Here is a 21,822-nt window from a genome sequence, read left to right as displayed (position 1 = left end):
TTTCTAGCCAAACGTGATATTAACGTATAGCAGCTCGGTGGCTCACGCTAACAAGCTGCAGCCATGCTCGCTTTTGATTGGCTCCCCCATCACCACTGTGCAGACTCTGGCTCCAAATGACGTCAAATTTCAAGAAGGCAGCTACCTTATCAAGGATATTTTGGCTTCACTTTTGTAGAGTAGGAGGAAGTGGAGATGTGTCATCCATCTACATATAAAGTCTATGCTTTATACTTGGCATTGTAAATTACACAGCTTGTTTTCATATAGCCTATGCATTTAAAAAAAAAAATATTAATTTAGTGAGCAACATTTTTGGGTAGGGCTTTAAAGTTCTGCTTTAAAGACAAAGACCAGCATCACAGAGAAGTTTTAAACCAGTGATCTGAATGTCCTCTACTGTAGATCCCTCCTCCTCCTCTTCCTCCTCCTCCAGTGAGTTGGAGTCATCCTGGCAGCAGGTTGGTCTGTGGATCCACCAGCAGCCTGAGCTTCTTCCTGCGGACAGACGTCCGTCTGTCTGTCCCACTGAGCTGTGTTGTTGTCTGTGTCCCCTGGTGGAGCTGTTGCTGCTTCTGCTTCTGCTGCTGCTGCTGAGCATGTGCTCTGCTGCTCTGCTGCTCCACAGGACAGCAGCGACTCTTCCCATCACCACGCTGCAGGCTGCAGGCTGCAGGATGGATCTCTGAGCGCACGGACGGATCCGACTCCAGAGGTAAGAGCGCAGATTTTGCTAAAGAATCCACGTTTTTCACTCTGCAATATCTGTTTTCTCTCTGATAAAGGCATTTTGTGTGCGTAAAATTGCGCAGTCGCTTGGCAAGCTCTTGGCACGCAGGTAGTCCATCACCACCACCTCTCCAGTCCAACATCAATAACTTGCCAATTAAATCATTTTGTATGAAATGCATGTGTAGTTAAATTTCACACATTAAAACTTGTAACTTTTGCTTTATTTGAGCTTTTACGCAGCGTATTATTTATCCAATTATACCCATTCGTGTAAAAAAAATATGTATAAAATGGAAACACTGTTTTTGGTAATGCATCCAACTTTCTGTGTTTATTTGATGCAAGGATTGTTGGCAGTCTTTTCTGATTTATGGAGTGATAAAAAGATATCCCTCTGTAAAAAAACCTTTGACTCTAATATGTCAACAAAATGAAACAAGATTTTTGAACCTGGCTTTATCCAATGTTCAGATTTCTGTTCTGGAAATATATGCAAATCAGACTCTGAGCCAGAAATTTCCACTTAAGTAGCACTTACATCCACCAAACTATCCAGTTTCATTCCCATCTATATTCTGAATGTTTTGACAGAGAGGTTTGTTCACATATCATTCATAGCCTGATTTATAGAACATTTTATTCCTAAATACATGGTGAAAATACATATTTTTTATGGTTGACAGTCTTTTCTGATTGATGGAGTGATAAAAAGATATCCCTCTGTAAAAACACCTTTGACTCTAATATGTCAACAAAATGAAACAAGATATTTTTGAACCTGGCTTTATCCAATGTTCAGATTTCTGTTCTGGAAATGTATGTAAATTAACATATATTTGATAAGATAATGCCTCTTTTGCATATTTAAACATGATATTTTCAGAAAATTTGTAATACAGAAATAATTGTCTTAATGTAAGTAATCAACTGGGGATGTTTCATGGCGATATCTGTTAGTTAAATGTTGTATCCTCTTCACCTTAATGGTAAAACAACTGAATAGTTGTTTAATAGACCAATGACAAGTCCTCCTAAATGTAGCCCATCACCACCTATCCAGTCAGACAATAACTTGCCAATTAAATCATTTTGTATGAAATGCACGTGTAGTTACATTATACACATTAAAACGTTTAAAGGGACTATTTGTAACTTTCAGAAATGCTTGTTAACAGCGACACCTGTGGCCGTTAAGTCAACGAAAGTCAGCGTCGGGCTCGCGCTTGCTCGCTCTAAATAGACAAGAACAAGCATCGGTCAAAACAGTGAGGCGACACACATCAGCTTTAAACCACAATATCACTCTATATTTCACCTGCTTGGCAGTAATGTTAGCTGACCAGACGAAGGTATCTCCATGGATCAGTGCTAATCCTAGTGTTGGCTTTTCCTGCTTCAGCCTCCGGGGCTACGGGGCTGAAGCAGGAAGAGAAACGTTATCGTGTCCCGACTGCGCCCGCAGGGAAACACCGGCACCCGGTCGGAGACGATAACGTTTCTCGCTGCGGAGCCCCATCACTTCACAAGACACGGGAAATCTCTGTTGGTCTGGAGGAGCCGCAGCAGTTATTTCTGCACAAATCTCCACTGTACATTCACTAGATATTCACAGAGCTACGAACTCTTCTGCAGTGTGGAGTGTGCGCGCATGCACGTGTAGAGGTGGAGCGAGAACGCGTGCGCTGTGTAAGTGAAGGCAAGCAGAGGAGACTCCGCCACATGTGAGCGCGCATGGGATCCCGACCCGGTAGATTTATACGTGTAAAAAGTTACTAACAGTCCCTTTAAAACGTCTAACTTTTGCTTTAGTTGAACTTTTACGCAGCGTATTTTGTTATCCAATTATACCCATTCGTGTAAAAAAAAATATGTATGAAATGGAAACACTGTTTTGGTAATGCATCCAACTTTCTGTCTTTATTTGATGCGAGGATGCCTACATGCATTCCTCCCGTGCAGTACTCAGTGTGCTGCTGCATGTTTGGCACCCAGAGCTCCACGAAATATCGATTTCGCAGAGGAATCCGGGTTTTATTAGAAACCACGGGCTGCGAGTGGGAGTAGGTGCTTGACACAGTTACAAGCTCTGAGGCTGTGTTTCTCCCACGCTCCTGAGGGAGTCCTCCTCACCGCAGTCCGCTGCAAAACATCTCACCATGCACACTGTACACCAAAGCCTGCGTGTCTGTTTGGATGCTGCGTGTTTTGCATTTGGTGTTTTGTTGTGTGTGTCAACAGCCCAGGGGCCAAACATGCCTCAAAATATCTTTAAAATGCCTCAAAGCTCTCTAATCTATTCTCACTGCCCGTCAGGGTCCATTAGTTGCTGAATAATGACTATATCGCTCCTTCCTTTAGCAGGGAGGATTCACCTAAATATAACTTTAGATAAATAGTTACGCCTTCATCATTCATTTAAGGGCAGAATGAAGAGCATAAGCAACATTTACGAGGACTTGACTTTAGTCTATTAAACATCTATTCAGTTGTTTTACCATTAAGGACCCAGCAGGTGAAGAGGATACAAGATGTAACTATCACCATGAAACATCTCCAGTTGATTACTTACATGAAGACACTTATTTCTGTATTACAAGTTTTCTGAAAGTGTATGTTTTTAAATATGCAAAAGAGGCATTATCTTATCAAATATATGTTAATTTGCATACATTTCTAGAACAGAAATCTGAACATTGAATAAAGCCATGTTCAAAATATCTTGTTTAATTTTGTTGACATATTAGAGTCAAGGGTTTTACAGGGGGGATTTTTTATATCTGTTTTTATCACTCCATAAATCAGAAAATACTGTCAACAGCCATGATAAATTTTCACCATGTTTTTAGGAATAAAATGTTCTATGAATGATACATGAACAAACCCCTCTGTAAAAACCTTCAGAATATAGATGAGAATGAAACTGGAAAGTTTGGTGGATGTAAGTGTTACTGAAGTGGAGATTTCTGGCTCAGAGTCTGAGAAATACCTCATTTTGAGAAAATGGCCTTTAAAGATATGGATTGTAAAATTACATACATTTTGAAGACACTATGTGAATAGGGTAAAAGTTTAAACTAATAGCTATCACCATGAAACTTCCCCAGTTGACTACTTATATTAACACAATTATTTTTTGTATTGCAAGTTCTCTGACATTTTATGTTTAAATATGCAAATGAGGCATTATCTAATGCTAACTTGGTGAATTTAGAAGAAATCTACAGACACAAGTACGAGCAGGGAGGCAGGGAGGCATCTGAGTGGTTCTTTTCAAGCGGACCGCGAGGTAGTGATTGGTAGACGTATTTACAGGATTACAGCAGCTACAGATGACGGCTCTTTTTCAGAGCTCATAAGTAATGGATCGCTGTCAGGGTGTAAAGACCATTTCAACCAATATAACGAATAGTGTAAACTGGATAACATCGTCAACCCTACCTTTAAGTTACAGCACTTCCAGTGTTTTTTTAACCCAAACCACGATGTTTTCCTAAACCTAACCAAGTTGATCTATTCCTAAACCTAAGTAAGTAGTTTTATTTTAAAAAGACTAGAGCTGAAATTGACATGTGCATCGCGTGTTGCTGGACATTCGTAGGAAAAAGCATGAAAAATTAGTTGTTGAAAGTCCTGCTGTGAGACTGTGTTGTTTATAGTCATCACTTTGGCATTTTTCACTATTTTGTGACATTTTTTAGACCATATGATTAATCAAGAAAATAATTAAATTGGTAATGAAAGTTATTGTTACACTATTTCAGTGTTAATGCTGCTGAAGTTGTGTTTGGTAAAGTGCTCGGGGTTAGACAGGCCAGTAGAGCGAACAGCATCCATTATGACAGATGGGACAATATGCTGCTCAACATCTCAGAACTGCAATCTGCCCTCGCACAGTCAAATAACTCAGATTTACACTCTCATACGATCCGCGTGCCGCATCACGCGGTTTCTCTCTCTCAGCTGTTTGTCACAAGCAACCGTGTTTCATGTCAAAGAACAAAACAACTAAAAAAGAAAGATGCGCAGAGGAACAAATGGAGACTGTAAAAGTGAAACTAAACGCAGTGAGACACAGCAGGCGGGCGAGATGAGAGGTAACGGAGAAGGGAGGGGTCGGTTGCAACAGTGTGGAGGTGGAAGAAAGCAAAAGAGAAACAGTCTTGATGAAAGCGTTTACGGTCTGAGCTGTGTCTCCGCCACGCCGTCCCCGTGTTGTGCTGTGGACGGCTTTGATTGTGAACATGAAGACAGGAAGTGTGTCTGCGTGTGTGTGTGTGTGTGTGTGTGTGTCAATACATCATCATCATCCTCTCTCTATCTCGCTGTCGTCAGCTCACACAAATGGATAAATTGTCTTCTAATTGCCTCCTTCTGCAGTTAAGTGACCTCATTGTTTTTCATCAAGTGGCCTTTCTGTTCAGCATCTGTCAGTTGCAACACACCTTTTCTCTTGTCTCTCTTTCTCGCTGCTTCTGGCGGGCTATTTCAGGTCCATATTTCAGCTCAGCAATAAATAATTCAGGCAACAGGACAACACAAAGGTCCTCAGTGAGAGTCTGGATGCTTTGCTCAAACCCTGTATGTCTGAGATGCATGGCGATAGGTGCACTCACTGTCTGTGTGCAAGTTATCGCTCAGATATCTCCTCAGCGGTCATTTAAAGAGATGCATACATTAAAGATGAGTCTCCTGAAGAGTTTTTTTTTGCTTGATTTTACTTCTCCCTCATATTTCCCCTTAAAGCGCTCTCGGTATTTCTCCATATTTCATGCCGTCCCGCTCGATTTCTCCAGCTGCTCCTCAGCCCCGTTATGAAATGAACCGAAATGATAATTGGATTTCTGCAAGGAAAGTATGGATGCAGCTTTAACAACAGCCACAATTAAGGGCTGTAAACACCCTGGACACGGGGTCAATAAACCAATCAGAGTGGAGATGACCCCCGACCCTGCTCGTGTGCCCTTGCTGTGTTGACACAGCAGTACTGTGGGGGCGCAGTATATGTGTGTGTTTGTTTGTGTAGATCATGAGACATACAGCAGTAATAAGGCTTGCCCGCTTGCCCAGGGCAAGTCAAATACCACGTCAGGCTAGTAAATCTAGTAAATCTCACTTGCCCGATTGGACAAGTGGTAAAAAAATAATGAAACACATCTTTTTTCCTGGAGCTTTTGATGGAATTAGCAAAAGAGTGAGCCATCTCGCTTCCTTTGCATTAGCACCGATTCCCACTAGACTTTTCGTCCATGTTACTTTAACAACTGCCTGAATTTCAATTAAGTTAGAAGCCGCTAGAAAAAGAAAACGCCCCACATATCACAGTGTGATAGGCCTCTAATAAACACTTCAGGATTGATCAACAACTCAACACCTCTACAATGTAATGCAATAATAAAACAGCCATGGAAAAATACAGCCTGATGCTTAAAATCTTCAGTTTTCAGCCAGAGAGGAGTAGATCTAACCTTTTTGAAGGCTGTAATGTCTGTTGCTATACAATACACTTGCGTTTTTCACTACAAAGCCATCCAATACCACAAACTATGTATGCTGTTTCCATATACCGTTCTTAGCTATACCTGCTATAAAAAGAATGCACTGTAATTCTTATATAGCCCACAAAATCAATTTGTATGTAATCCACGTAATCGTGAACCAGGAAGTATAAAGAGCGACTAACGCCATATAGGGAGGAGGTCGGAGTGGATGGGGGAGTCAACGAAACATCAGACTTTCGCCCAGGAGACCGGTGATCGTGTCCCGCGTGAAACCAGAAGTCAACGTTGATTTATTTGTCACGTAACTTCAGTAGTTAAGTTACGCCACTTCCGTAGTTTTTTAACCCAAAACGTGATCTTTTCCTAAACCTAACTAATTAGTTTTGTTGCCTAAACCTAACCAAGTTGTTTCTTGTGAAGACAGACGTTTACTTTGAAAGACTGTATACTATGTAATGAGCAAAAATTGACAAATGTTGCTGGACATCCGAAGGAAAACGCGTGAAAAATGAGGAATAACTTACGAACCGTTTTATGAGGATGCGTTGAACTATGATATCATACAACTATGTTCACACATTCAACCTCATAGATAAGCATCAAAGGTATTTCTTGACCTTGGATATAGTATTTGAAAAAGCAATCTCAACTCAAGGTCCACTTATTAGTTTTTTTTTGGAGCTTTCAAACATATCACTTGCTCTTCATGTCAACAGATGCATCTCCATGACAACTGAGCCATCCGCTGATGAAGACCATGCGGTTTAAAGCGCCAGAAAAGGCTTGTAAGTGGCCCTTGAGTTGGGATTGTTCTGCGAAACGACCAGCTTAAATCTCTACAGTGTGATATGTCGTCACCGTCCCAGCAGGGCGTCACAATCAGGAATGTGCAATCCTTTTTATATGTGTCCGTATTGGCAGTATAAAACTATTTATTTGCATATAGAATGTCCATTACCCTTTACACTAATCTTGAAAATGGTAACATATATAAAAATGTCACGGTGGTATTCGTCCTCACAGATGAAGGTCGGAGTCATGCCTCAAAGAGTTGGCGTGTTAAAGGCAGGCAACCAGCTGGAAGTCATTCAATTCATATTTGTTTTACATTTCATCTGCTGGCAGAAAAAAATAATCCCCTAATACACTACAGGGCTGCTCCAGATGAGACTTTCGGCCTCTCTGTATTCATCTACAGCTACAAGACCGCTTAGACTCAGCAGGTGTCCGGTTGTACAACTCTGTGTGTGTGTGTGTGTTGCTGCTCTCCCAGCCCAACTGTGCTGAGGATGAACAGTGGCCTGCAACTGTTTTGCTCTGACTCGACCTTTTTTATCACTCATTTCAAGCCACAAGGCTACATTCACAGAAACAGTAAACAGTTGCAGAACACGGGAGTATACATGCAACCCTTCTCCAAAATATCCAAACTAACCCTTTCAGTTATTCCCAAAATTTGCACATCTAACTTTGACTCGGCTAGTGCTAGCGTTCACATTATTCATAACCTTATTGATTAGCTTACTTTGGTAACCTACGTCACTGCTTTTTGCTAATAGCTGAGTGGGCATTTCCATTTGAAAAAAATGGGAAAGAGCGTGGATGGACCCGCCCTTTAAGTCTGTAGAATATGAAGTGTAGGCCAGGACATCTTTGCAGCACAACAATATTTAATTTAAAATAGTATTTTCACGCACCTTTCACCTTTTAACAAATAATGTACATCCTGCGATCTGAAAATTGCAGTAGGCCATATTGTGATTTTGCTAAAATTTCGATAAATTGTGCAGCCCTACTTTCTATTCTTGTGCACTGCTTTGTCCTAAGTAATGTCTTGTTAAAATCTATGCTCTGCCAAGCTTTGCCGAGATCAAACAGTAGACAAAATGTTCTACTACACACCGTCATGGCAAATAACTGAAGCTGCCTCTTTGGCACAAAAGAAATGATCAGACTCCTAGACGCCAGACTGATTTTTTTTTTAACTCTTCTATTGTAGTAATTGTAGTAAAAGTGGTAGTAAAAATAAACACCTGAAATTATCTGTAATGGGATTACAATGTAATTACATGTACATCAGAATAAGATATGATCATCATCAATGCCCACCCTGATCATTCCCTCTGTTCTGTCCTACCGCCGCAGTGTCGTCTAACTCTCTCAACAACAGTACATGACAGAAACTTCATACTTTTCCCCTCAGCTTCCCTCGGTTGAGTTGACGGTGTGATTAGATTTTCAGGCACCTTGCTGCATAACTTTACATCTTAATGAGGAAAAACTGATTTACTGCTATCCTGCGATGCTTATAGAGTTCATGTGAACACCCATGTGTTATGTGAAGAGAAATGTCTGGATATGCTGGTTGATAAATATGTCGATAGCTTAATGACCTATAGGTTCAGGGGTGAAAGAAGTACTCAGGTGTTTCACTTCATTAAAGTATCAATACCACAATGTAAAGCTTTGGTAATGCTTTCCACAATGACAGGAGCTGACGTGGAACCATGACGAGGAAATGTTTGGATCTTTTATACTCCGCGTGGGTTTCTTCTCGCGGCAAACAGACATTCTCAAAGTTCTCTATTTTTGCCGCCCATCCGCGTCCGCGTTGTTAGAAAAAATTTGAGTGGACAGGTGAAAACCTGCCGCATGGAACCCCAGAGAAGGGCCGTGTCTGATGGTGTGACGTCACTTTGGCCGTGCGGACGAATGTCGATCTAGAGTGACATAAAAGTTGCATGAACTCCGATATGACCGTTCCAGACTGAGGTTGCGTTGCGACAAAAATCCGACCTGTAACTGGTTTAGGACAACATGTGAAAGTGTCCCAAATCAGAATTGAAAAGATCAGATCCCTTGTGATTTGTGCTGTTTACATTTTTATGAATAAATGATCTGAGTCACATATTATGTGCAAAAAAAAAAATCAGATGTGGGCCACTTTTGCCTGCAGTGTGAACGTAACCTATAAGATGGTGACCCAGATAAAACACCATACCTGTTTAGCATGTAGCTTAAAGCACCATGTGCCTTAGTTTAGTCTCACAGAGCTGTAAGCATGACTGTTAATCAGTTTTATGTTCCCAACAGAATACATTTTAAAAGTATTTTTAAATTACAGTTATCATCGGCTACAGTGTTAGTGTCAGTTGTTCTGCTTTGGTTGCCACTGAGAGATAAAGTGTAACATATCAAACACTTGTTGCATGATTTAATTTGATCTTTTCTTCCGTGTGGTTGATAAAAATATTATTTTCCACAGTACTCTCATAGAAATCCTACATTAAATATGTATGCCCCATAACGATCGGTGTACCTTTCTTCTCCACTCCTGTCTTCTTCTCACTATATATCATTTTGACAACCTGTTACATCAGCTTGTCTCACAGGAATAGCAAGATTATCTTTTAATCTTTATGCTGCTCCTCCCGGGGAACGCCGATGTGACTGTAGCTGTTCAATTATACATGTTATACAGTCTCTTGTCACATATTGTCTGGCTTCCTACGCCGAAGGGGAAAACGTTGTAGGGCGTCGCTTAGATCTGTGTAGAAAGTATCCTGGATGTGCTGTACTAGTTTGTGAATTACTGCTGAGGCTTTGATGTTAAAGTAAAAAAATATCCATTATATTATCAGATCAGTCTCTGTTGTGTTGTAATTTAAGTTTTTATTTAATTTTTCCTCAACTTGCATTGATTTCTTACATTTCCCTGAATTACTTTCTACAATCTGCACTTCTAAATAGTTTAAACATTCAAGTCTGAATGTTTAGGGTTTAGGATTTCTTTGTTGAACTTGGTGTAAAACAATAACACAGAAAGATATTATTAGAGCTGCAACGATTAATTGATTAGCTGTCAACTATTAAATTAATCGGCAACTATTTTGATAATCGATTAATCGGTTTGAGTCTATAATCTCTGATTCCAGCTTCTTAACTGTGAATGTTTTCTGGTTTCTTTACTCCTCTTTGACAGTATACTGAATATCTTTGAGTTGTGGACCATTTTCTGACATTTTATAAACCAAATAACTAATCAATTAATCAAGAAAATAATCGGCAGATTAATCGACGATGACAATAATCGCTAGTTGCAGCCCTGGACGTTATTTATTTTTAAGTTTGTTAGCAAAACCTGATGTCTATTCAGCTTCTTAATCGCTGAAAAGTTTGTTCAACTTGATTATCCTGAAGAACGTTGACATTAAACAAAATCACAAAGCAACAAAACAAGCATTCATAAACAGTTTTGCATACAAATTAACATAATAAACGTTGTACGTCTTTACATATAAATGGAGATGAAATGAGACCAAACAAAAGACAGAGACTCTCCTCCCAACTGAATGAAAAACAAAGGATTAGGGATTAGGACCCCGATGTGATGTCAAGCGCTGTGCAGAATAAAATGAATATGTTTACATATTGCACATGGTAATGTGTACATTTCTGCATTTTGCATTGAAAGTATCAGGTATCAACTGTAGCCAGATAAGACCAAGAATATCATCAGTTCATTATCAAACAACAAAATATGTGAAAGGTACACATGGCTTTTTTAGTTAGCTTTTTTTTATCAGTTTACCTTCTGGTCATTGCAGGGTAAACACAGGTGTAATTAATAACATTAATTGCGGCCCTGATCCATTTAGGTGGGCCCGGGCTCTGGTATTGTGCATGCTGGCTCACTGGAATGGCTGTGACACACTAAATAGAACGAGACCATCATTTATTTAATCAATTACACCTGTGTTTACCTTGATATGACATGTCAAAATAGCTGTGTGAAAAAGGCCTATTGAGGGAGAACGCCGAACGGGCTGCATCGTAATCGCTCAGGGCAACTCCTCATCGATAATGTACGTCCACACCAGGCAGCGGCAAAGTGGGGCTCGCTGCAATAATTAAATTTTTCTGCGGCCGGGAGGCGTGTTCATGCGTTTCAGGTGTTTCAGATGGGGCGAAATGATTTTTTCCGTTCTGTTTGGTTAATCCGAATCAGAGTGAAATTGATCCAGTGATATCCATTGATATGGTTTGTTTTCTATTTAGTCTGGTTCGGTTTCACAGTGCACAAATTAAAGTGGACCAAATTAAAAAATATATATATTTGCTGAGGGGCGTTTACGAAGAAGTGAATTTATCTTTTTCATCTCCAGAGCTGCCACTTCTACGCAGGGAATCGCAGACTTTGATGCTGTCAAAGTTATTTTTTCACTTTGACTCGGCACTGATCGACGCACAAATCCCCTCCCCTCCAATTTATGACTTTATAAACGACACCATTTTTATGGACTTTATTTACCATGCTCTGTATTATTCGGCCCAAACGTCAAGCAAACGTCAGACCTCTGCAGAAGTCCAGGTCAGTCCTCTCCCACTCATGCTAACCTGTCGTTTATCTGTGTGCATCTCAACAAACGCCTGCGCAGGCAGCCTGCGTTTTGGTTCGCTTGGAATTGTTTTGGATCACACCAGAGAACGATTACTGCGTTCACAACCGCCCAAACAAACCGCAGTTTGATTAAAATGGACTAAACATTGGCTTGTGAAAGAACCCTTACACTTGCATGGATTAAACAAACAAGATATAATGTGTTCATTGGTTCGCCTCAGAGGTGCTGGTAGGAGGACTTTGGTACTTGTGGACAGAGCCAGGCTAGCTGTTGCCCTGTTTCCAGTTTTTATGCTAAACTAAGCTGGCTGTCGCTTTGTATTTACCATACAGACATGAGAGTGGTACCAATATTATCATCTAACTCTTGGCAAGTGTTCTCTCTCTCTCAGGAGACTCTTGAGTTACGGATTCAAACTGGAAAATTCCAATTCCAGTGTTAACACGTTCAGAAAAATCACACGACCTCTTGCCTCTTGACATCATCTCCTGATATTCTATGAAAATGTGTCATCGGTCTCACATTCGACCTCATTACATTGTCAGGGTGTAAATGTAGAAGGTGTTGCGGAGACAGGGCGGCCACTGATTAAATTCAATCTCCCTGATGTGACCTTTTCCTGGTTCTCAGTATGTTCAGGTCAAAGTGAGATTATAACCTCCTGCACAGCTGGGAGATGTTCACACACACACCGTCACCTGGAGCACTCCCTGGTGAGCGCCTTCCTCTCGCAGGCGACATAATTAGGAAGCTACTGGCTCTCACAGCTCGTTATCAGGAGTGGTGGAGGGGCTTTCTGACGAGGTTTTATCTGGATTCATATATATAAAAAAAAGCACTTTACAACACCTAACCCGAACCATCCCTGAGATCACTCAGATTCAGGTTTTTCAAAGAGGGAGAATTTCTTATGAAACCATCTTGTGGATGAAGAACAGTGTGAAACAGCGCAGTGCTCTGTGAAGCACATTGGGTCAAAGCGGGGTCATATTGATTGATTTTTCACACTTTTACTTCACATGAATGCCCCTTTGCAACTCAACCTTTTAATTCACAAAGATTAAGCAGTGGTACATACCCTTACAAAAGAGTATACTGTACAAAAATCACCCCTAAAAATAGAGCAAAACACTCAGCACAGCCAAACCATCGTACAGAGCTCCGGTCTCCATCAGCTGCTGTGCCATTTTTACGACCAGATTGCTTTTCCTGTATGTGCTAAGCATCCGATCCGGCCGTGCAGCCATCATGGTTTTCACTCAGGCAATCATGAGAGGAGTCTTTTGGGACAGAAGCGGCCTGTTGGGTACTGTAGGCAACCAGGAAACCAGCAGCAGTTATGGTGATGTAAGAGTTTAGAGTGGAAAAAAAGAGCTGCCACCGCTGCACCCTGGGACACCTTGTTTACCAGCGCTGCTGGCTCGCCCTGCTTCTATACTTCCTTCCTTCACATTTTCTGTAATCGGTCTTTCCAGCAGGCGTTTCAGATGTCCTGCTTCCAGGAGATGCATGTCCTCTTTTAAACCAGAATCCACTACTTCTCTCCACATTTCCATTTCCCCCCCACCTTATCTTCACTCTAACCTTTGGTGGAAATCAGGGAGTCCGCTCACGAACGGACCAGCTGGAAACCTCCAGCAGGAGTCGAGCAAAGTGGCTGCAGGGTTGCGCTCATGCACACCTTCAATTCTTCTCTGGCTGTTTTTTTTTTGACTTTACTTTCCCCAGCATTTCTCCTTAAATCCCCATGAGATATCCTTTACAGTTTTAAGGGGAGACAGGCAAAAACATGTTTTTTCATGCACAGGTCAATTTTGAGTTTTTGGGCCATTTTGCTTCCAACATGTCTTCTTTCAGACTAGCGGAAAGAAAACATCCAAAATACACATTTAGGTGTTTATTTTACTACACTTTGTCTATTTGTGTCTCTTAAATTCACCAAAAGTTAGCATTAAATAATGCTTCATTTGCATATTTAAACATAACATTTCAGAAAACTTGTAATCAGAGCTGTCAACGTTAAAGCAATAATAACGTGTTAACGCAATCTATCTTTCAGAGGTTGTAGCGAGCTTTAAAGCTAGAGTTTGAGTTTTGAAGCGAGAGTGAAGACATATAACTAGAAAACCTAAGGAATCCATCGGTACCAACCATGTCATACTAACTTGTCGTGAAGGAGGTTAATTAACGCTCCAAAGTTACGCTACATTTTGGCGAGGAAAAACTGTCATGGCCATTTTCAAAGGGGTCCCTTGAGTTCTGACCTCAAGATATGTGAATGAAAATGGGTTCTATGGGTACCCACGAATCTCCCCTTTACAGACATGCCCACTTTATGATAATTACATGCAGTTTGGGGCAAGTCATAGTCAAGTCAGCACACTGACACACTGACAGCTGTTGTTGCCTGTTGGGCTGCAGTTTGCCATGTTATGATTTGAGCATATTTTTTATGCTAAATGCAGTACCTGTGAGGGTTTCTGGACAATATTTGTCATTGTTTTGTGTTGTTAATTGATTTCCAATAATAATATATACATACATTTGCAAAGAGCAAACATATTTGAGTATTAAATACTTGAAGACTCTTTAAGGTACATTTTGAGCAGATAAAAAATGTGCGATTAATATGTGATTAATCGCGATTAACTATTTTAATCGATTGACAGCCCTACTTGTAATTCAAAAATACTTAATGTAAGTATTCAACTAATAATAGTAATTAACTGGTGAAGTTTCATGGTGATATTTATTAGTTAAATTTTTTACCGTATTCACCGGTAGTGTCTTCAAAATGTACGGAATTTTTCAATACATATCTTTAAAGGCTGTTTTCTCAAAATGAGTTTTTTTCTCACTTTGAGCCATAAATCTCCACTTCAGTAACACTTACATCCACCAAAATTCCCAGTTTCATTGCTATCTATATTCTGAAGGTTTTTACAGAGGGGTTTGTTCATATATCTTTCATAGCTTGATTTATATAACATTTTATTCCTAAAAACATGGCAATTGTTTTTAGTTTTTTTTGGCTGTTGACAGTATTTTCTGATTTATTGAGTGATAAAAAGAGATATCAATCATTCCTTCAGTAAAAACCTTTAACTCTAATATGTCAACAAAATCAAACAATAATTTTGTACCTGGTTTTATCCAATGTTCAGATTTCTGTTCTGGAAATGTATGCAAATTAGCACATATTTAATACATTTAATAAGCCTCATTTGCATATTTAAACATAAAATTTCAGAAAACTTGTAATACAAAAAAATAATTGTCTTAATGTAAGTAATCAACTGGGGACGTTTCATGGTGATATCTATTAGTTAAAATGTTGTACCCTATTCACTCTCCTCTTAAAAGTAACCATAAATCTGCCAACTGCTTCCTCTCAGTGCTGCAGAAACTTGTTTCCATAAAGTCTATAATTTGCTTATATATTATATATTGCTGTTGGTCTTATGGGACTTCCATTTCCTCCCTTCTGCTGTTCACAATGCCTAGGGAGAACAGAAACACATGCAAGTCAACAGATGAGCAGACGAGCGCGCCAGTATATGTGAATTTTGTTTTCGTCTCTTTTATCTTTTCCCGTGGTCGGGAACGTAACATGTTCTCAAGCTCTCTGCTGTGAAGCTGTTTTAACTCCACTACTCTCCCGTCTCTCTCTCTGTCACCAGCATGGCGTCACCAAAGAGCTCAGTGTCACACACTTCAATAGTATATGGCACCTGTGCCCTCATTAATCTAGACCCTTGTAGCGTGGTTGCCGTGGCAACAGAAACTGGGAGGAGAAAAAAAATTAGTGCGTCGCTCATCCGAAACGTCTTGTTGCCAGCATGTTGAGAGTTGATCCGTTGTGTTGTGATGTTTTCCTGTGCTGCTGCTTTTTGACCGGTCGGGTCGTCAACACATGTTTTACTGTAAACTGATGTTTTACTGCCGTGATTTTCACCTCTTGATGGTTTTAGGGGAAAGGAAGCTGTGATTTGTATCATTCAATTGATTTCCCGCAGGTGCAATCAGTGGCCTCTCTCTAATCAACTGCACTCTGCGTTTTAATCTTGTGGTTGTCAATACAACAGTCAGATACTGTCTGTGTGCGTATACCAGCACCAGCAGGCTCCTTCTAACAGCTAGAACAAAAGTCATCAATGACCTGCGAGCTGCAGCGCTGAATAACAGCAGATAACACACTAGTCCTGACTTGACTGTTCAGATCCAGATATTGAAGTGTAGGCGGTACTTGTAAATAATTTTTTTTGTCCTCCATGTGATGCCATTTTATAATGTTATTGAAGAAAAGGATCAAAGGCACCACCTCTAAGCCCACAACCTGAATACAAAACAATGGATTGGATAATTTTAGTGAATTAACTCTTCAGATCAGATGTGAAGCTGATACTAAAATGAATTAACTTAAGTGGTCGTCAACATCTAATACTCCTTTGGCAGTGGAGGTATTTTAAATAAATCATGTGGTCTGCCGCAGCTGGCAGACTACAGATCATATCAACCAGTTGCTGAATGTGTTGTTTTGACTGATCCACTGAGAGGGCAGTTTGATTGGTCTGATGACTGATCTTTCTCCTGAGCTACAGGTGACGGCCATTGTGTCGCTGCTGACAGCTTGTGAGCAGGTCTCGGGCTGTGGCTGAGCCGAGATGGTAATCAGAGACACTGATGGGAGACAGGTTGAAGGCTGGATTGATGCATAATGCAGAACCACCTGTATATAGTATATGCATATTTATAACGATCGGTAGGTAGGTAGATGGGTAGGTACAGTAGGTAGGTAGTTAGGTAGGTAGGTACATTAGGTAGGTAGATACTGTAGATAGGTAGGTAGGTACACTGTAGGAACAGTAGATGGATGGATAGATAGATAGATAGATAGATAGATACAATAGATAGATCTATAGATAGATAGATAGATAGATAGATACCATAGATAGATACTAGATAGATAGATCTATAGATAGATAGGTAGATAGATAGATAATAGATAGATAGATAGATAGATAGATAGATACCATAGATAGATACTAGATAGATAGATCTATAGATAGATAGGTAGATAGATAGATAATAGATAGATAGATAGATAGATAGATAGATAGATAGATAGATAGATACATACGATAGATATATAGTATCTATCGTTTAGATATATAGATAGATACTAGATAGATAGATCTATAGATACTATAGATACTATAGATAGATAGATAGATAGATAGATACTATAGATACTATAGATAGATACTATAGATAGATAGATAGATACTATAGATAGATAGATAGATAGATACTATAGATAGATAGATAGATAGATAGATAGATAGATAGATAGATACTATAGATAGATAGATACTATAGATACTATAGATACTATAGATAGATAGATAGATAGATACTATAGATAGATAGATACTATAGATACTATAGATACTATAGATAGATAGATAGATAGATAGATACTATAGATACTATAGATAGATACTATAGATAGATAGATATACTATAAATAGATAGGTAGATAGAAAGTACACAAAGTCATTTTCTTTCTGGTCGTTCTGATCTCTGTTATGATGACTTTCTATCCACAGTGATGTTGAGATGTCTGACACGATGAGAGAGAAAATGTGTTTTGATTTTCTCCTCCTCAGTTCATTTCTCATCTGTCTGGTTTGTGTTCCTGTCTCCCCAGCGCTGTCACCAAGCTGTTATTCATCCCCGCATCATGGAGGCTCAGCCTGGTGCATCATGGGAGCTCATCAACGGCGTGACAGATGCAATATATGAGGGCTGAGAGGTCGCCATGGAGACTGACAGCTACACCTCAGGCCCAGCCGCCACTGACTGGGCTGGGACGGTGGCCGGCTTGGAGGGAATGGGAGTCCTTGAGGAGCAGGGAGGAGAGGGCTCGCCAAGCGGCCCGGCGTCCTGGTACACGCCGTACTCGCTGGGCTTCCAGGTGTCGCTCACCTCCTTCCTCATGCTGGAGCTGGTGTTGGGTTTCAGCAGCAACCTGACGGTGCTGGTGCTCTACTGCTCCCAGTCCAACTTAGTGGACTCGGTGAGCAACATGGTGACTGTGAATCTGCACGTGTTGGACGTGGCGGTGTGCGTGCTGTGTCTGCCCCTCACTCTGGTGGTTGTGCTGCTCCCTCCGGGACCGAACCTCGCCCTGCTCTGCTGCTTCCACGAGGCCTGCGTCACCTTCGCCAGCATATCCACGGCCATCAACATCCTGGTCATCAGCTTGGACCGATATGACATCTCGGTGCGGCCGGCCAACCGGCTGCTGACCACGCGTAGAGCAACGCTGCTCCTGGCCGCCGTTTGGGTCACCTCGGTAGCTGTGTTTTTTATCCCGTTCTTGGAGGTGCAGTGGTCCAGTGGAGAGGGACCCGAGGAGAATGGTCAGGTGACGCCCTTGTCATTGTCCTCAAATGGCGTCGGCGCCACGGTGGTGCCAGCGTGGCGTAACCAGACAGTGCTGTGCATTGGCGGGCAGGGCTTCCAAATGGGCCTGGGGATGTATTACCATCTTATCCTGCAGGTACCCATCTTCTTCGCCACAGTGGCAGTCATGCTGTTCACCTACTCCAGGATACTGAGGGCTTTAAACATCCGCATCGGCTCCCACATGAAGAAGGGCCAGCGGTTCAGGGGCCCGTCCTGCAGCGTGCCCCACAAGAGACAGAAAAAGAAGAAGGCGGGGCTCAGAATGACTGACGGCGGGGAGGTAGGAGGGGAGCAGTGCACCACAGATGGCACCAAACGGCTCAGCCACCCTCCACTCATCACTTCCCCAACCCCCACAGCTACCTCCCCGCCTGCCCTGTCCTCCGCCCCACTCGTCACCGCCGACACAGGCGCTGCGACCGCCATGCCCGCCACCTTGGGCGTCCAGGCCTCCGTGTCGGCCATCATCGCCCTGAGGCGGGCAGTGCGGCGACACAGGGATCGGCGAGAGCGACAGAGGCGGGTGTTCAGGATGTCCCTCATCATCATCACCACCTTCCTGGGCTGCTGGGCTCCGCTCTCTGTGACCAACGTGCTCATCCTGGGCGTCGGCCCCAGCGACGCCCTGGTCAGCCTACGCCTCTGGTTCTTAGCCCTGGCCTACGGCACCACCGTCTCCCACCCTCTGCTCTACGCCTTCACCCGGCAGAAGCTGCGCCGCGCCCTCCGTGCCAAGGTGAAGAAGAGGGTGGTGTCCCTGCTCCAGGTGGACCCGTCACCAGGGGGCACCGTCATACACAACTCCTGGGTGGAGAACAGGAAAACCAGCCGGCAGGTGCGGCTGGAAGCGAGCGAAGGTACTGACCGCTGCCTGGCAGAGGTCCTGTGAGACTGGCACACATGGGCCGGGCTAGTGTAATTAAAAACCAGAATAGAGTCACAGGTGTGTCCCATTATGAAACTCACTGGTGCGTGAAGCCAGTGTAAGAAATGTGAAAAACACATTTCCACCTCTGGGAGATGTTTTAATGTAACCACCACCAGCAGCAGCAGCAGCGCCGAGCTGATGCTAAACACACAGCTAACGTTCACCTCAGGCAGCAGGGAGAGCAGTCGTCACTGTGGTGCACACAGAAAACATACACACAGGTGTATATAGTTTATAGTGAAGTCTGTTTACATATGGAGTTGTATGATAGAGCGTTCTCATAGTGGTGCTTACCTAACTGCTCCAAAGAATGTGTTTAGCCAGCAGATGATCTGATCTGCCGCCCACTCAAATGCTCCAAGGCAGCTTTAACAAAAAACATGTTGATTCACTTCGAACAAATAAATACTCTTTGAATGTATTTAATATTGTCTCCGTCTTAGCTCTGATGTGTACTCTGAACTAAAAGGGGAGCATGTTGGATATTTACGAGCAAGACACAGTGATGATATGAGGTGTTAGGCTAGTGTGAAATATTAAATGCAGTTTTGCTTTAGCGTAAGTAGTTATTAAACGCTCAATGTTACAGTGTTTACATCGTGCAATGCTCTGTCATATAAATGCAACTCTTTTTTCATCCCAAATTTGTATCAAATGGTGGAAAGTCTTATTGATGTTTTGCATATTCTGCTTGGAGAAAGTCATAGTCTGACATTTGGGGAAATAGGCTCATTGGATTGATATCAAACTTCTCATCTACTGTAACTCTGAGCAAAGAAAGCAAATAAGCATCTTTCCCAAAATGTCTATCTAGTCCTTTAAAGGAACAGTGTGTAACATTTCAGGGGATCTATAATCACTTGAAACTAATCACTGTGTTTTCGTTTAGCTTTCGTTAGCTTCCAAAAACCAAACACTGGCTCTGGAGAGAACCTTTTGCGTTTTTACGTTACCTGAAGGCCACCGTAGTTCTCCGACACGCTTGTGAAACCGCGATACCGTCAGTCACAGAGTGTAAAACCCTGCTACCGCCGTTAAAATAGCGTCATTATGGTAAAGGCCCAGACACACCAAACCGACATCAGAGAACTTGCGACAACGAAGGCCACCTATGTCTTGAACAAAACATTGCACTCGAACACACCGCAAAGACTACACCCTACAGTCAATACCACGTACATCCTGCGCCTGCGTGCGATGAAATAACTCTCCACACCAGAAGGCAGCTGTAGTCTGTATTCGTCATTTAAACAGGGAAACCTACCTGTGTATGTTGTATTTTCATTATATTGTTAATTCTGTTCACACGACATCTATTGCACGTCTGTCCGTCCTGGAAGAGGGATCCCCCCTTTGTTGCTCTTCCTGAGGTTTCTTCCCTTTTTTTCCCTGTTAAAAGGTTTTTTTATGGATGAGGTTTTCCTTATCCGATGAGAGGGTGTCGTATCCTGTACAGACTGTAAAGCCCCCTGAGGCAAATTTGTGATTTATGATATTGGGCTATACAAATAAAAATTGACTATACTATATATAGTACTATATATACTATACACGAGCCGTTGTGTTTGCTGACTATTTTCACACCACTCTCACTCACCACTTAGCTTCTGTCCAGATGACCATGTCGTTGTGAAAATATCCGTGTATTGACTTTACTCGTTGGCATGCTTTCCTCACTTCCATTTCTCTTCTTGTGCGAAGCGCCGTACGTGTGCCGGGGTTTGGAACACACAGCAAAAACTAGGGCAACAGACGCTCACCGACGGACACAACCTGTCCGACGGCCGACCGTCAGCTTGGTGTGTCTGGTACTTAAGTATGACCTCTGACCGAGGCGATCGACGTTACCACGGTTTTGCACTCGGTGGCTCACGTTACCGCAGTCTTGGAAAGGGAGGAGTGAGCGGAGGGGTACTCAGTTGGTTGCAGTCTGCAACTACACTACTAGATGTCACTAAATCCTACACACTGTACCTTTTAAATAGTAAAAAAAAAAGAATATGTTATGATTTATTAAATGTTGACAGAAATATTAGTGTGCTGGCTGTGCTGAAGAAGCTAGTTGGGATGACACTGTAAAATAGACAGAGACGGACAAAATAACAGGATAGCAATTCAATATAATGCAGTCCAGTACATCGCCAAAATACAACAATCTCAAAAACAACCGTTCAGATCAATCAACACTTCTCTGTCACATTCTCAACAAAAGCTGAATACATACAGCCTGAAGAAAAATAGTATTCATTGCAGGTCTTTTGTTCTGGGTTGCATTGTATTTAAGGCGCTGGTTCCCAACCTGGTGCCCCGGCCCCTACTAGGGGTCGCCAAAGCTTCACGGGGGCTCGATAGGCCTTCTTGATTTTTTTGGGGATGTTAAGACAACTTTTTAAAAAAATATACAATTGGCCTATATTTCAGCATTTCATTCATACTGTATAGAGAACTAAATTAAATTGTTATTTTAAAAGTTTGGATTATTATCTAAGATATAAACAGGATAAGGGCACAATGAAGACCTGAATAAAAGTTACAATCACAGAGCGTTCCCTCTCTGCTAAACAGCCTCGTCCTGCATTAGAAAAGAACGCAGTTAAAACAACCAAAGAGCTGATAGAACAATGAAAACACGCGATTTGTCCAAAAAGAAGCCTATAATGTACGAATGATTATTAACAATTTAAAAAATATACATAATACAGACAGAACTGTATTAAAAGTTCCTAAAAATAACAGGACCTCTGATGCAATATTCACTGGAAATAATCTGCTCACAATTCATCCAAATCGC

The 21,822-nt window shown here is 41.7% G+C and overlaps 1 protein-coding gene across 1 annotated transcript; it reads left to right on the top strand.

Annotated features, from left to right (window-relative positions):
- Nucleotides 1–385: 385 nt before the first annotated feature.
- LOC141755516 (G-protein coupled receptor 22-like) lies at nucleotides 386–20,465 on the top strand. The gene is made up of 2 exons (XM_074614669.1): nucleotides 386–715; nucleotides 17,343–20,465. Exon 2 carries the CDS (start codon nucleotides 17,454–17,456, stop codon nucleotides 18,990–18,992), a length of 1,539 nt encoding a protein of 512 aa, XP_074470770.1. The 5' UTR covers nucleotides 386–715; nucleotides 17,343–17,453; the 3' UTR covers nucleotides 18,993–20,465.
- The last annotated feature ends 1,357 nt before the right edge of the window (nucleotides 20,466–21,822 follow it).

Source organism: Sebastes fasciatus, chromosome 1, assembly GCF_043250625.1.
Source record: "Sebastes fasciatus isolate fSebFas1 chromosome 1, fSebFas1.pri, whole genome shotgun sequence".
In the NCBI taxonomy this organism is placed as follows: domain Eukaryota; kingdom Metazoa; phylum Chordata; class Actinopteri; order Perciformes; family Sebastidae; genus Sebastes; species Sebastes fasciatus.
The sequence above is the reverse complement of the archived record's forward strand: the minus strand, read 5'-3'. Positions and strand labels throughout refer to the sequence as shown.

Coding starts and splice junctions, on each gene's coding strand:
- LOC141755516 (XM_074614669.1), top strand. CDS start 17,454: ATGGAGACTGACAGCTACACCTCAGGCCCAGCCGCCACTGACTGGGCT.